Genomic DNA, 15,770 nt, shown 5'->3' with positions numbered 1-15,770 from the left:
GACTACAATCACCAAACTCACTGATAACTGCTCCAAAGATGACTTGTTACTTCTTTCCCCCCTTGCCACATAAACAGGATGTCATACAGAAAAAGCCCCGAGAGAATGACCCATACATGACAGGCATTAAGTCCCACTGCTTAATGCGCTCTGACACATTATGGAGGTGCTCATGTGACATCGGGGCAGACCCGGCAAAAGACCCAAACAGGACAGATCAGAACAGCCCAAGAAAAGGGAGCAAAGGCTCAAGTGTAAGAGAGGGTTTGCCCAAAAAAAGCTTCTTGGAACCTAGAGAATACCAGGAAAAAAGAGAGCAGACAAGGGAGTAAGGGCTGCAGAGAAGTCAGAGATAAAGCAAATGCCACAGATAATGACATGAAGCTGAAGAAGGGACAGGGAAAGAGTGAAGGAGGCTTAAAAACACAGCTACAGATTGAGGGAAAAAACATGAGGGTGAAAGAAGAAAAAGCTCTCACACAAAGCATCAGAAGATAGAGTGATTCTGTGATCACCAAGGTATTGGTTTTTTTCCACTAAACAGTATCTCTACATACATTTTGTGATTTTTAGGCTGTATACAAGATTACCAAGATAATAATAGTAATAATAATAATAAATAATAAATTTTCATTTGTTTGAAGAATTTATTAAGAGGACCAATGTGAAATAGAATACAAAAACTTTCTGGCTTGAGAAAACTAAGCCAGAGGCTGCCAGACAAAGGTGAGTGATGCCTATTACCAGAAGCAGATGTTCAGAGACATGAGCAGGGAACAGAACAGACTGTCCAACCTTACACGTTCATCAGGAAAGCCATCAGAAATAGCACAGTGAATGGCAGTCTTCACAGAGTTCAGGAAGTCAGTAAGAAGAGATTTTCAGCTGATCCAATTACAAAAGCTGTCTGCATTCGGGCAGAGCTAGCTGTGCCACCTGAGTAGCAGAGGGCAGCATGTAGGTATACTTGTGACGTGACCTAGGCCACATGGCTGTCAACTTCTGACTTAAAGAAAGCCAAATCAGTCATTTTCCCCTTTAAAGGACAAAATAATATTAGCTGACAATCTTCTGCAACTCCTGCTTTCAAGAGGAGCTACTTGGAATCATGGGTATGTTTGAAAAATCAATCTCTAAGCAACTGAAAATGTAAGAGTTTTAAGGTAGATATTCTCGTTTCACTCCTTTTGACATTAAAATTAATTCCAAATATCCACTAATAGTTCTTGTCTCAGTCTTGGATGAGACAGACTTGCAGTGGCAGCCTTTAAGAGCAAATACTCAGGGACATCTGAGATAACACAACCCTCTTATATAACAAGAGTACACTTCATGCTAACACTGAAGAAAACGCTGAACAGCAGTCCCTCAATGAACATGCCAAATATACAGGTTATATGCCAGCTCTCTAACAGCTATTATGATTGTCAAGCATATTAATAAACTTTTACAGTTGAAAGGAAAAGAAAATCTGAACCTATTTTCAGGATATTGTGCTCTGAGCGAACACTTACAGACTAAGGATTTGTCTGCAGGGAATATGCTAAATCAAGCCCTTTTGAACTTTTGATTAAATAATTGATGCATAATGCAGAATGTATAATATATGCATCCTTTTTCCATAGTTGCCTGGAAACCCATATGGAACAGTACTAGAAATTCCAGAAGCATTTAAGTCGTTGGTGAAGACAAAGGAACAAAAAAGTTTTAAAAATCATTAACTCATCTCTCTTTCCATTCTTCAAATACTGCAGGATACCAGAATTAGTAACTTACACAATGGTATCATGACTTGTAATATAGAGTGGTTTTTTTTTAAAGCTGTATCTCTTGGAGCCATGTGAATAATGGTACTCACTGTAAGGGAACTTGTAAGACTCAGCTTTCATTAAAATAGAAAACAAAGAACACAACAAATATTTCCAGCCTCTACCTTTATGTAATAGTAATAAGCAGATCATAAAATATACAAGGTGGTCAACAATGAAGAACAAAAATATGAATGCAAAATAGTAATTTTCTTTCCAAATTATAGGATTTTAAGCAAATCTCATAAAAGACTGATCACTCAGGGTTTAGAAGAATATGAGACTCCCATGATCACAAATTCAAGAGGCAGATTGCTTCAAATTGCAGCCAAGCAGACCTTTTGCACTTCTCAAGTAGGCAACAGTGCTTGTCATTCAGTTTGATTGCTCTGTGACCCAGCCTGAAACTATCTTGTGCTTTATTGCTTCCAAGATGAAATGAAAAACAGGATAAAACCCAATAATGAGAATAGACCACTAACCATGGAAACTACAGTGATGAAGGATTAAATCATTTAAACTAAACAATTCTGTAATCATCATAATTTGAAGTCTCTGTTTCTGATGGTCATCCTGAGCAAAAGAAAAGAAGGGGCAAGCATAGAATGACCTGGGCTGTACAGTTCTTGAGATGTGAAAGGCAGGACAGTGACAGTGAACACATCCTGCCATGGCAGGGAATCTTCACAGGATTCTCGTGCCTTTGCACATTTGTTGTGCACTCTATTTGAGAAAATTGCCTTTGTACATTTTTTGTGCACATTTGAGAAAATCAATACTCACTGAGTCAAAGGATGAATGTCTTTATACTACACTGGCAAGAGGTCTCATTTGAGTAAAGAGAAGCGGTTACATGGTCCTAAATCAATCAACATGTAATTATGAAGGATTCGATGGTTAAACATCAATAGGACAGACTGGAACACTTGTGAGCGTCCTCTAGCTTCGTGTTTAGGGAACTCTTTTGGATGTGTAAACTTGGTGCAGATTTTCTCATGCAGAAGAAGAAGAAAGTTGAACCTGGATGTCCTGTTAACTTCCTCAGTCACTGGATAACACAAAGGTCACGCACCATTTCCAGTAGAATCAAGACTTATTTGTCCTTTCCTTTTACTACAAGTACCAGATAATGTGACTTTTCATTTTGTGGTGAATGGCATGTTGAATGGGATGGCATAAAATGATACATTAAGTGTCAGCCCAGCATAGAAAAAATACAGTCGAACTCCAAGCCCTAGCAATTTTATTTAGGTTAAATCAAATAATTTTTTAAAAAGTGCTTGCTGTGATGATAGGGGCCTGTAGCTCATACAGGCTGATCTCATCATTTCATACCCAGATAGTCAGTTTCTAGGACAAACCCATTTTCAGCAGCTTGCTGTAGCATTACAGGAGGTCTAAGAGTACAGACAGAAAAGAGCTTTAAGAAAAGCACCTAAAAATAATGTAATTACAGTAACTGTCATTCATTTTCACTAGGAAATTATTACATTTCAGGAGGGGAGAAATTATCCTAACTTAAAACAAATGTAAAAAGGCAGATCAGATCAAGAAGCACCCAAAAGCATGTACAGAGATTAAGCTGACATGCCTACATGCCTCAGCTTGACTACACAAGCCCAGAGGAAGCAGAACAAAGGGAAGGTGGAGGTGGAGGAGACTGCCTTGGACGCACATAAGGATTCCATCACAGTCATAGCAGCTGTACTCCCTATGAATAGAAAACAAACTGCTGTACTACAACCCAGATAGGCCAAAAGAATTAAACAACAACAACAAAAAAAACATTCAATCTGAACAATATTAAAGGGAGAAACAAAGACACCAACACCCTAAGGTGCTGAGATTAAACTGCCAGAAAAACAAGCTCCCTTTTTGTCTGCTTTAATTAAACCACATGTTACCATCACCAGCACAGCTTTTGATTCACAATTTCAACTGTCAACGATTTATTCTGATCTAGGGAAATCAGCAAAATCTGCTTTTGCTGTCACAGTCACAGAATGATCTCACAACACATTTAGGATAGTTCACCAAGGACAGCAGTAGTTTTCCAGCCATACAGTTCTGTATCAGTGAGTGATATTTAATGGTATAATGGTTTTGATTATGATATGTTGTTATGTCCTACTCCTGGCTCTCACGATAGCCCAGAGGGAATTTGCATGTGAACATGGTATTTCATCTCAGCATGTTAATAAATTCACTGAGAAAGGAGTATTAAAATAAATCAATGGCACAATGATCCCTGGGAAAAATTATAAATTATGGGGTTTGGTGGTTCTGGATACTGGTGGATGAGGAGAGATAGGTCTAACTGCTGTCATTGGTCTTTCATCCTTGTTTTAGGAAAGCCTAAGATGCTTCTGTGCCTGGATGCCATGGATAAGCAGCAGCAAATCAACCTTGCCAAGACAGCATTTTCTTGGCAGTAAGGAGTGCTGAGCAGGAGTTGTATTCGCTGAGAATGTACTCAGGAGTTCCAAAACCTGCTCCGATGCACTTGCAGTGAAGTAAAGGACAATACTCTCCTGTTTGACTTGGTGAGAGCAACATTGGTTCATAGGGTTTTCAAGTTCTGTGACTGTTTCAGACCTCATGGTGCTCACCTGTAGTTTTTCCATCTCCCTCCTTGACTCTTGCAGTGTGCACTATCTAGGACCACCTTTGAAGCACATTTAGAAAATCGATGTGATAAAGTCAGCTATTCCCATCTGGTATATTTTGTACAGTACAAACTGGAATAAACATGCAGCATGTTTCATCAGGTACCTGTACCTGCTTCCTAGTTGCTTTTATTACCCCAAATAATAAAATTTAACCTCAAATTATTAGGATGCTGCTATTTCCAAGACTATATCCAAAGCCATCCACCAGTAAAATGCCCACAGTCAGCTCATACACTCCTGGCTTTACATTGTGGGATTTAAAGATGACATAATCACCAGCAATGTGTTCTCCAAGGTCATCTGTTCATGAGTTTTCACATTCATTTGGAATATTCATCCCCAAATCTCAATATCTTCTCCAGAATTTAGTATTTATTTGATTTTTTTTCCTTTTTTTTTTCCCCAAAAAAGGCATCTATGTCTTGTGCTGGTATGTATAACTAAGGGAAGACTATTGCTATTGCAACAGGTCTATTGCTAAGGGATTCTGCAAAGCAATCAGCAAGTAGTCTGCAATTATCTCTTTCTATTCCCACCAAATCCTCAAAAGTACCTATGCTACCTACAGAGTTTCTCTTTTCATTATTTCCAATTTTAGAAATAGTCATCAGAAATAAAAAGCATAAAATTAGTTTATATTCGTGGTGAATTAATAAGATTTCCCAGAAATCCTTTTAGGATTTCTGTATTCAGAATTTTGCATGTCTCCTGCTTTTGGGATTTTTGTAACACATTGCATCCCACATTTGGGCACTTACCAGATTCAGAGGTGTGGCAACAATAATCTGTAAATGTTTTTATTATTTATTTGCAGTGTTAGCTTAGGTAAAGAGGAACGCTTAAATTTGCAGGAATTTTTCTTTGAAAGATAACATCAGAGATTTTTCAAATTTCTCTACTTTTTTTATGAGTGCTTAAGAAGAATTTTTTGCTTTTCTGAAGAACAAGGCTGGACTGGATTAAATTCCATCCTGTCTGACAAATAATTGAAATTACTGATAATGCTTTTTTGCACACTTTGATGATTGTATTTGAACTGTCACTTTAAAATGCTCAGAGACATTTTTATAAAAGAAGTACTTTCCACAGAGTATTTTTCCAAAGTTGTATAGAATTGTCAGAAAGATACATATTTGCAATTTTGAAGACTGTTGGCTAAATATCTGCAAAGTCTTCTTCTTCTTATGAAAATGAAATAATTTCACAAAGCAAATTATTTGATCAACAGTGGTAGTACTCAAGGTGCAACATATGTAGTGATATTCTGGTAAAAGGTGGTAAATAGTCATGTTCTCTCTTATTTTTACCCAGATAATTTACTTAGTTTCAGGAGAAACTCTGCAAGAGAGAATGGCTCTCAGAATATGATTTTTGCCCATTGCACACTGCCTACTTTGCCAGTAAAACCCAGCCTGCTGCTGAAGGTTTCAGCAAAAAACTGCACTTGTACTGAGAGAGGAATTCTCAAAGGGAGGCCAGGAGATGAACCTGTGTCTGTGTCTGCATTAAAGGCAGCAGAAACAAACAGTGCACTGTGTGTGATAAGTGTAGCTGCCTGTTAAATGATATCCCATGACTGCCTATGCTAATGGGCACCTCCGGGTAAAAAAGATGGTGCTAATAAAGCCTCTGCTCTGCTTTCCTTGGAACAAACACTTCTGGCACTCAAAGCAGCTCTCTGCTTCCATCCTCATATACCTTCAGCCTGTAGCAAGAGCAGCTCTCAGCCATTTATTAAATTAGCTCTTTAAAAGAGCCCCTCAAATACAGTCTTTCCAAGCAATTTTTCCCTAGTAAGTCTGGGCCAGTGTGCCAGGGCAGGGCAGGAGGGCACAGCTGAAAGAAGACAAGGATGGCTTGAGTGACAGGAGGTGCTATGCACTGGGAGTGGAGCAGAACTGTCTTTTGAGCCTTTTTCTTGTTATATTCTACCCTAAATGCAGCAGCACAGATGCAGCAGAAAGGTTTTTTCCCCATGACCCCTTTTTCTTTTTTGTCTCATTACTGCTGGGTGGTGCATAATGATAGTATCTGTAGGGAGAAAAAAATCCCAAAACAGTAGCTCACATGAGCCAGAGGTCTGATATTAACCATTTCAAGGGCAGTGCTCAGTTAGTGTCTCTCTGTTTAGCAGCTCTTTTTTGGACAGCCATTGCTTGAATACCTGCCAGGTGAATGAATGACTTCTTTTCCCATTGACAAGATAAACTCATCTGGGAGAGCAGCAGTCTACTCGAAACAACGAGAAGAAAACTGTACTTGATGGTGAAAAGACACAATCCAGCCTGTTCCAGAGTAGCAGGCACTATTTCTTAAGTTGCACTGAACCTAATACTTAGCATGACATTATAAGTTTCTCCTTTTACTTTTTATTCCTTAAGGAGAGAGTGATACAGCATAAATCTTTAAACAAGATCAGCAAATTACTCCTCCTAGGTTATCAATGGAGACCAGAAGCTAAGTCCCATCCATGAGTTACTTGGCACAAGCTGGCAAACAGCAGGGCATCTGCACTAATTCTCTATGAGGAGAACCAACAGTTCCACAAAAGCAGATCACAGTTCATAAATAAGAGGCACAAAATTAAAATTAACAACCAGTATATTTTCAGCCAGACAGACACTCCCAGCAATGAGGCTACTGTTAGCCCTTAGGTTTTTTTTTCACTTGCTTAGCATGCAGTTGCATACATACTTTGCTAGCACCATCCATTTAATTGGATACTTTTGTCACCTCAGACTACTGTATTCTGTTACCATGAAAATGAAGTGAAAATGTCATCCTCCTAAACATAAGATTTAAAAAAACCCCAACTGAATGCAACATAATAGCATCTTTCAACACATTTGCTCCTGAATGGGAGAAGCCAGCTGCTGGGCAGGTACTAACCCCCCCTGGGTTTTGTGTCTGGCAGATTGCTTATAATGTGATACCAAACCTTCAATTCATACTTCAGCTAAGGACATATTAAAAATATGATAAGTGTGCTACAAAAGTGATTAAACTATCAGCTCCATGGCTAATAACACAGTAAATACTCTCAAAAATATTTTTCACTACAAGTTGGCCTCTCCAGTATGTTTGGACAGCATAAGATAAACATTTCTGTAACACAGACAGATGTAACCCCAAAACTAGGAACTTAACAGGGTGGTAAATTTCTATCTACAGTGAGCATTTTTAAACATACTTACCACTGTGTGCAGCACAAGCATAGACAGGTTGTCATTCTAGTCTGTATGTGAGGACTAAAACCCACTTGTTTTCTCTGTGTTGGTCCTCTCCCTACTGCTACTGCTGACAAGAGTGCCCTTGCTTAGGGTATTTTTTTAAGTTGGTGTGGAAAGGTCCAGTAAAGCACATTTACCCAAATCTGCCCTTCTAAGTATTTGCATACTATTTTGGATGGAGAAGAAAGGATACACTCCATTACAGATTTTATATGTATTTCGCCTTTAAAGCTCACAGCACGTGACTGTGCTAATAGAAAATGCAGCTGAATCTCAGAAGAGAAGTTAAAAAAGGTCACTAATCAAGTGGGAAATTTCCTAATAAAACCTAGAGGGATTAAGACAGATATGCAGAGATTACAAGCAGGTTCAGTCTCTCAGAAGAGCTGCATTTAGCTGGCCTTCTGGAAACAGAGGGGTCTGACCAACATTGCACTTTGCTGCACCCTAAATAGAAGAGGACTAAAGGCAGCATTTTTTCTCACAGAGCTGCTATAAAAGCATTTAATTTGCAGGGCCCTGCTGAAGCTCACAAATGCTATTTCACAGGAACATTGGAGAATGCAGCTAACATACTGATTAATTAAAGTTGTGGCCTATATCCTGCCCCACCCTTCTATGACTGAATCACTGGCATATTTGAGGCAAGTTCCTTACATAAACAGGTTAATATTTGAAGCTTGCCCAGGCACTCTGATGAGTGTCCTTTGCAATGCCACATCACACAGCCCTGGTTTGCCAGCAGTGCAAAGCACAGACTGCAGAGTGCAGTGGAAAGCTTGTAACAATGTAGGTGAAAGAAGTGCTGGCATACTTACAGTTGCATTTCTTCTGAACAAATCGAAGCTTGCATGCTGTTCGGTAGGTGGACAAGCGGATGCGATCCAGATCCTGAGCCCCTAGTGGAAGAGAAGAATGGTGACATTTGGATGGAATGTGACCTGTGCGTCTCTTAGCTAGCAGGGAAGCCAGGGAACAAAGAGGACACACGAGCTGCCTCGGTTTAACAATTTTCAAGGCTCTCCCCTTTTGCAGAGAGAGTAGAGAGGAGTGAGGAGTAACAAGGGGAATGTCAGGAGCTACAGTGTTAAAAGAATTTTAGAAAGGAAGGCAAGGAATAGTCAGCCCACTGTGTCTGTCACTTTGAAGAACAATCTGGTCAAGCTGCAGGCTAAAAGACACACTGGCCAGGCTCCAACAGCAGGGAAAATCTCAGTTGAATTTTAATATTCAGCAAAAAAAGCTCATAACAAATATCTTTAGCTGACATGCCACACCAGGGCAAGGTATTGCCAGCAAACCCAATCAGAAAACACACTGTGCTGTAACATAAAGACTTATGGCAATCTGCAGAACGGGGCAATGGCAAGGGGTGTGAGGCCTTTCTCCACTTTGTGGATGTGTATTCTCTGCAATGGAGACCTCTGAGGGTCAGCTCTGTGCTCCACACAAAGCTTGGCCCTGCCTGCTGCAATGTAAAGATCCAGTAACATTTCCAAAGCAGCTGTCCAAGAGATGGGAACAAACTGAGTGGCAGCTCCCTCACAAACAAGGACAGGACACAGGGGCCAGTATGGGGGCAGAACCTGGCACAGCGTCCAACAAACTCACCAAACAAGGTGCAGTCAGGATGTAAGAGGAGTGGAATACAGCCCTGCTTTTACACAAGCTTCCTAAATGCTTTAAGATTTCTCAGCTGAACTGCAGAACATATGGCCACGTTGGCATCTGTGGCAGAATACTCTGTCTAAGTGGGGGTAAAACAGCTCAAATTTTCTCCCATTTGCATAAATTATCAGTGATGGATGGAGAAGGTGGATCATGCTGCTTCAGGTGTTCAGGAATGCTGAGACCAGCCTGACTCCACAACCCCAAAGCTAAACCTTCTGGGGACATGAAAAACAGTCTTGCCTGACAGAAATCAGCACTGGTGAGGATGTGGCACATAAAGTTCCTGATAAAGGAAGCAACAAGTGATAGTACTGATAACTTATCTGAAGCTGCTGAGCTGGCAAGGGGAGCCTAGAAACATCTGACTGACAGTCAGTCACTTTATACTAGAAAAGCTCAGTTCCATCTTTTAATGGCAGGGACTTCTAACTCATCCCTTCTGATTACATACGTGGCAATTCCTCCCTTGACTGGGGACACCCCTCAAGGCTATTCCTTCAGACCAAGTGGAAGAGATTTGCCCACAGTGTTGATACAGGTGAGTAACACTGATCTGTACTTAATAATTATTAAGCTATTTTTGAAATAATTTATTTAATAAGTAGTGCCCAATACAATTAGTTATAAATATCTATACTATCTGGTAAAAAATTTTGATTAAAATATTTTAGCTTAATTGTTATCATTATCACCAATTTAAATAAAGATTTATTTTATTCCTATAAATATATTTGGTTTGCTATCCTTAATCCTGCATGATGAAGTCATAGAAAGTATCAATTACATCTATATAATGCTTAAGAAATAAACTCTTGACCAAGTCTGGGACTAGGACTGGATCGAGCTCTACTCAGACTACTCTCTGAGACGGAGTTTCTAGAGTGAGTGGGATCCTTTCTGCACCTTGTGACTCAATTGGAGGGCTTCCTTCCCTGATAAATCTTGCCTGAAGCTTCCATTCTGCCTCTGGCAGCATTGTTCACCACACTTTCTTAAACAAGGTCATCCTTTGCACCCAAATTTTTCAAATGTGCTCTGGCCTATGACACGAAAATGAGAATGATACTCTCTATTCTCCCCAAAGTCTGCTCTTTTCCTGACCAAATTCTCCCACACTGTGTTCCCAAGGCTCCCAGCTACTCCCTTTTGCCAGTTACACCATCTACTCCAAGGAGAAATTACCTTTGACTGCTTAACATCAGGTATGGAAAGTATTTTTTAAGTTTGTTCCATCATATCCGCTATTGTTAAAATTATACAGTTTTTTCTCTTCTCCAGTAGTATCTCATTGACAGCTTTAGGAATATTTCTTTGTAGATGAAAGGGAGGATAAAGCTTGCAACACTAAGCTTTTCTTTTTTAACAGGAAAAATAAGTAAAATTAATGTAACTTTTCCCCTCTTCAGTGAAAGCTATCAATAAACTTCCAGTGCTCCTTTATAAAACTTCAACCTTATAACGAAATTTAAAGAGTGAAAGCAAAGTGAGACTCTGGCTCATTGAGTTTCTGAGGTTGCAGTAATAATCCTAAATAAACAAATTTGTGGGCAATGTTACCTTTTTTTTTTTCTATTTTACTATTTGCACACATAGTGGATGGTATTATTTTGATATTATTTGGGGAATAGGTGTTGCTGATAAGACCCTGGAATAGACAATTTAATTTTGTCATAACTCACATTTTGCCACAGTCAGAGATCTGTTTTGTCAAATAACTTCTGTAGAAAAGTGCCATCACTTACGTGATGGAGAGTCCTGATAAACCAATGGAAAGATGTCCAGGACTGAGCATGGCAAATGAGACAGCAAATTTGTAACTTCCCTACAGGATTGCCAGTGGCCTCTCCTTTCTTCTGCCTCCTGGCAGTGCCTCACTCTGTTTCCTTTGAATATGCTCATGTCAAGCAACACTGTTGTCAGTTTGCAAAAATAACAAAGGGACACACTGCAACTTTGGCTGCTGTTTTCTTGCTGGATAATATGTGCCAACATTGATGCATATTTTGAACTCTTCATCAGTGTGGATATACCTGGGCATGTCAGGTCAGACTAAGGTAAGACTAAGACCTAGTAGCTTCATGTCCAACAGAGCATTTTGAGTTATAATACAAGCTTTAACCACGGGACTCTACAGAAGGTGATAATGATTGTGATATCAATTCACAAATGTTTGTAATTTGGAACTAGAAGGATGCCTCTTCTGAAGGAAAGGAAACAGAAAAGGCTGAACTGGACCTCTCAATATACAGGGGGAATAAACAATGGTCGAAATTTAAAGTCAGAATCAAATCCTTCTATTCCTTGTTCAGGACAAACTTCCCACTTAAAAAGGCTTGAAAAGTTGGATTCACTTTTTTCTTTTTTTTTTTCCCCCCTCTTTTCTATCTTGTGTAGCCTGGAACATGACCCACTTTGTGAAATTATTGTGGGGTTTTAATCACAGACTTGCAGATGTAGATCCCAAGAGCCAAAACCACTGGCAAAGGCCTTTATATTATGAATTTTCTTCCTCTGATATTGGCAGGTTGTGGAGTTCACCTATTTCCACAGGCTTATGCCTATCAGAATGTTAAGAAGCTTTACATGGACCACAATATGTAGGGCATCAGGAGCACATGGTTTCTGTTACACATGTTAAAGTGAGGGCTTGCACACAGCTGAATGTGATCCCAGGATGAATTTTGGTTTCAGTGAAGCACACCCTCCACACACAGAGGTATCTGAGGGCTCCCAGAATGCAAAGTTCAGTGTTTTATGAAGATGGCTAAAATACATTTAAGTTTTTCCACTTTTCCACTAAGACTTAATGTTTTCCCCTCATTTTACCTAGTTGGAACATCCAGTTCTCTGTGTACATAGGTAGTAGGTGGAGGAACAGAGGCAAACAGAAAAGGGAAGTACATGTGAGATAAACCAGACTGAAGTAAGTATGCCAAAATACTAAAATGTGAAAGAAGAAAATAGTAGACTATAACTACTGGTGTGTAATACAGGAAAATAGACCCTCCTCTGCCTCCAGCTGGTTTTCCCAACACCTCCTTAACTCCTGCAAAACAATCCAACATCAAAACAGCTTTCAAAACTGTGGAAACAAACCACAAATTTTCACAGCAAAGTCCTAAATATTTTAGGAGTATTTAAAACTATTTGAAATTAATGGTACCTATGTCACTGACTTGAGCTGATAAAAATTAATGCCCCTCTGATAATGGACAAATACATTTTTTGATTCTGGCCAACGTACAACACCTCCCTCCAAGGTTCCAAGGTGCTGTACACAAGAGACAACTGAATCAAGGAATATCCTGAGTTGGAAGGGATCCACAAGAATCATTGAGTCCAACTCTTGGCTCTGCACAGGATACTCCCAAAATCATCCCATGTGCCTGACAGTATTGTCCAAATGCTTTTTGAGCTCTGTCAGGCTTGGTGCTGTGACCACTTCCCTGGGGAGCCTGTTCCAGTGCCCAAACACCCTCTTGGGTGAAGAATCCCTTTCTAATACCCAACCTAGACCTCTCATGACACAGCTTCATTCCATTTCCTCAGGTCCTGTCACTGGGCACCAGAGAGAAAAGATCAGTGAGAAACATTCATGAGTTACAAGAGGAAGCATTGTGTGATACTAAAACAATTACAGGGCACAACAGAGTAGTGGATGCTGCAGAATGGGCCAAACCAGTTCTTGGTAGGCCATGTGAGTGGGAAGTCTTTAATTTGGAGAACTCAGATGTAGGGCTCACACACACTGAATTCACCAGCACACACCTGGCCTTTCATTATGCACAACAACTCCAGTCCCAGTAATGCCCATCTTAGTCTGCCACCAACAATCAGGGAGATGCTCTGTCCTAGTTTACTATGAGCCAGGGGACAAACAACAGGAAGCTTAGTAATTACACACAAAACGCAGGTAAATCTAGTAACAGAGTGACAGTCTCAAACTTCACACGTAACAGAACTTCCTGGAGAAACAGTGGATTGGTTGTAAGAGAAATTAGAGATGACTGTCTTCTAGAAGTGCAGGAACATTGTTGGTATGGTACATCCCTGACACACGATTGTGCAGGGAGAACACAACTTCATCAGGAACTACAAAAAATGACACTGAAGTGGGATATGAAGTACATGAGTCCCTGTACTGTGTCTGGCTGAGATGCAGTTAACTTTCTTTAGAGCAGCCTGCGTGGTGCTGTGTTTCAGATCTGTGGCTAAAATGTGTTGATAACACACCGCTGTTTCAGCTGTTGCTGAAGCGTGCTTGCACAGCACTCAGGCTTTTCTGTTTCCTACTCTGTCCCCTCCCAGGGCTGTCTGGGGATGGGCAAGAGGCTGGGAGGAGACACAGCAAGGAGAGATGCCCCACTTGGCCAAAAGGTTAGTCCACATCATATAGTGTCATGCTCAGCTATAAAACTGGGGTAGGGAAGGAAGGGGGTGGGGAGTTTTGTCTTCCAAAGCAGACAGTGTTCCACGAGTAGCTGGGCATCAGTCTGCTTTTGGGAAGTGGGGAATAGTCACCTTTGCATCACTGGCTCTTGGTTTCTCTTGTAATTTTTTCCCTCTCTTTCTGTCACCTAATCAAGTCTTTGTCTCAAGCAATGAGTTTGCTTGCTTTTGCTCTCCCTATATTTTCTCCCATTCTGCTGGGGGCTGGTTACTGATTAAGCAAGTATGTGGGAGTTTGGCAGCTGCCTGGGGTCAACCCATACAGATACCTCCAAAAAAAGATGTAGCTTTTGGAGACCTTTATCCCTCTTCATTGCAACCTGTGCACTCCATCATCTTGTCCTAAGAAAACTACGGATTAAAATAATTCAATAAAAAATCTGATGTAGAAAACCCCTCTTTCCTGCTTTGGTCAAATCAGCCCATTTTTGTGCAGTTTTGATCTTATGATATTCATTTGTGCAAGGGAGATTTGAGGTGGAAAGCTTGCATAAATTTTACTGACATTGCATAGCAACTGGCTTGGTCTATCACAGCAAAACATTTCCAGGAAGTACTTACGCATTTCTGCAAACAGCTGCCTTCTTTCTGCCATGGTATTTCCTCTTTTCCCACAATCTTCAATCATTCTGGAAGACAAAATCATGTGCAAACATTAAGCATTATTCCCAGACTCAACATATGTATAAGCATCCAAAATTGCTCCTGAAGAACCTTGGAGGTTGACTGGTGCTCCACGTGTATCCGATGCCTTTTGCCAGCCTCTCTGTGGTGTGCTTTGTGGAGAACCTGGTCCCCAAACTGTCCTCCATTCTCTGGACTCTGCTTTCAAGCATTTGTTCCCCCTCCCGCCCCTCTCTCCCAAAGGCAGTGTTCAGTTTTTCTGCTTGATGTAACTAACTGGCTTACATAACACAAGCTCTGAAATTCATTTTAGGTTTTCTTAAATAAGGAATCCTCAGTTTAAATTATGTAAGATAGAAGAAATCATAAAAGATTCGGATATTATTTTATAGTCTCTAAAACTATGTTCTAGCCAATTCTATGTGGAGGAGACAAAAAAAAACCCCAACAAACAACAGCAATTAAATCTCTACTCCATAACATAATACATGTTATTTACCCAAGCAAGCATTCTCCCAATATTCATTCAGATTCAGGGCAGTGTATCTCTGGTTAAATGAGTTTCACAAAAAGGCTCAGAAGTAAGAATATATTTTCCTTCTGTTTTCAGATGAAAAAAATCTTTCGACTATTTTGAAGAGCACTACTGCTGGATAGAGCAGAGAGAAAAGTGACAGCTTCTCTCACAGCCAGCATTCAAACCATAAAAGACCAAAGCTTTCAGAGTGAAGATAAACATCTTTAGCAGCACTCAAAAAATTAAAACTAGTGTCAGCATCACCACTTCCTATGGGTAATTACCCTGTCGAACCAATATCCTTTCCTGCCTGCCAAGTCTGGTTAGAACTTCTGACCTGCATTTTAATCTCCATCCTTATGTCAACTAGACTGTGTAAAATAACATCACACTACACAGGAGATGTTCTATACAAGCCTGCAATCAAAAATACTGCACTGTATCCCATAGCAAACCTCCAGATGTATACAACAGGAAGGATAAAAGTACTGGATGCTGAAGTCTACCATCACCAAAGAACTCAAGACAGAAAACCAGTTTCCTTCTATTTCACAAAGACAGGAAGGCAATCACATAGGAGGTGTTTTGTTGTGATTTTTTTTTTCTCTTTCAAACTGCACAGTTCAAATGAAATGGTGGTACATTATAACTGCCTTTTCCAAGCAGCCTATTCAATTCTCAGAGTACTGATAAAGACTGCTGAAGTGCTATCTATGGTGGATGTTTTGTGATGTGAGCAGCAGTCCCACTAGGAAGGGGACAAAGGGTATGGATGCAGCCTCTTTGCAGGGATATTCAAGTT

At 40.1% G+C, this 15,770-nt stretch overlaps 1 protein-coding gene across 10 annotated transcripts in view; it reads right to left on the bottom strand.

Moving 5' to 3' along the window:
• The window catches only part of DTNA (dystrobrevin alpha), a 223,663-nt gene that overhangs the window by 83,536 nt on the left and 124,357 nt on the right, over positions 1-15,770 (bottom strand). For all 10 annotated transcript variants that reach the window (XM_030971767.1, XM_030971770.1, XM_030971771.1 and 7 more), the window contains exons 2-3: positions 14,389-14,456; positions 8,526-8,606 (exon numbers count right to left, since the gene is read on the bottom strand). In XM_030971767.1, coding sequence (XP_030827627.1) covers positions 8,526-8,606; positions 14,389-14,455 — 148 coding nt within the window. In that variant the 5' untranslated portion in view covers position 14,456. The remainder of the gene's footprint in view (positions 1-8,525; positions 8,607-14,388; positions 14,457-15,770) is intronic.

The sequence above is a fragment of the Camarhynchus parvulus genome, chromosome 2, assembly GCF_901933205.1.
Source record: "Camarhynchus parvulus chromosome 2, STF_HiC, whole genome shotgun sequence".
NCBI lineage: Eukaryota > Metazoa > Chordata > Aves > Passeriformes > Thraupidae > Camarhynchus > Camarhynchus parvulus.
Note: the sequence above shows the minus strand (reverse complement) of the source record. Positions and strands in the feature narration are given on the sequence as shown.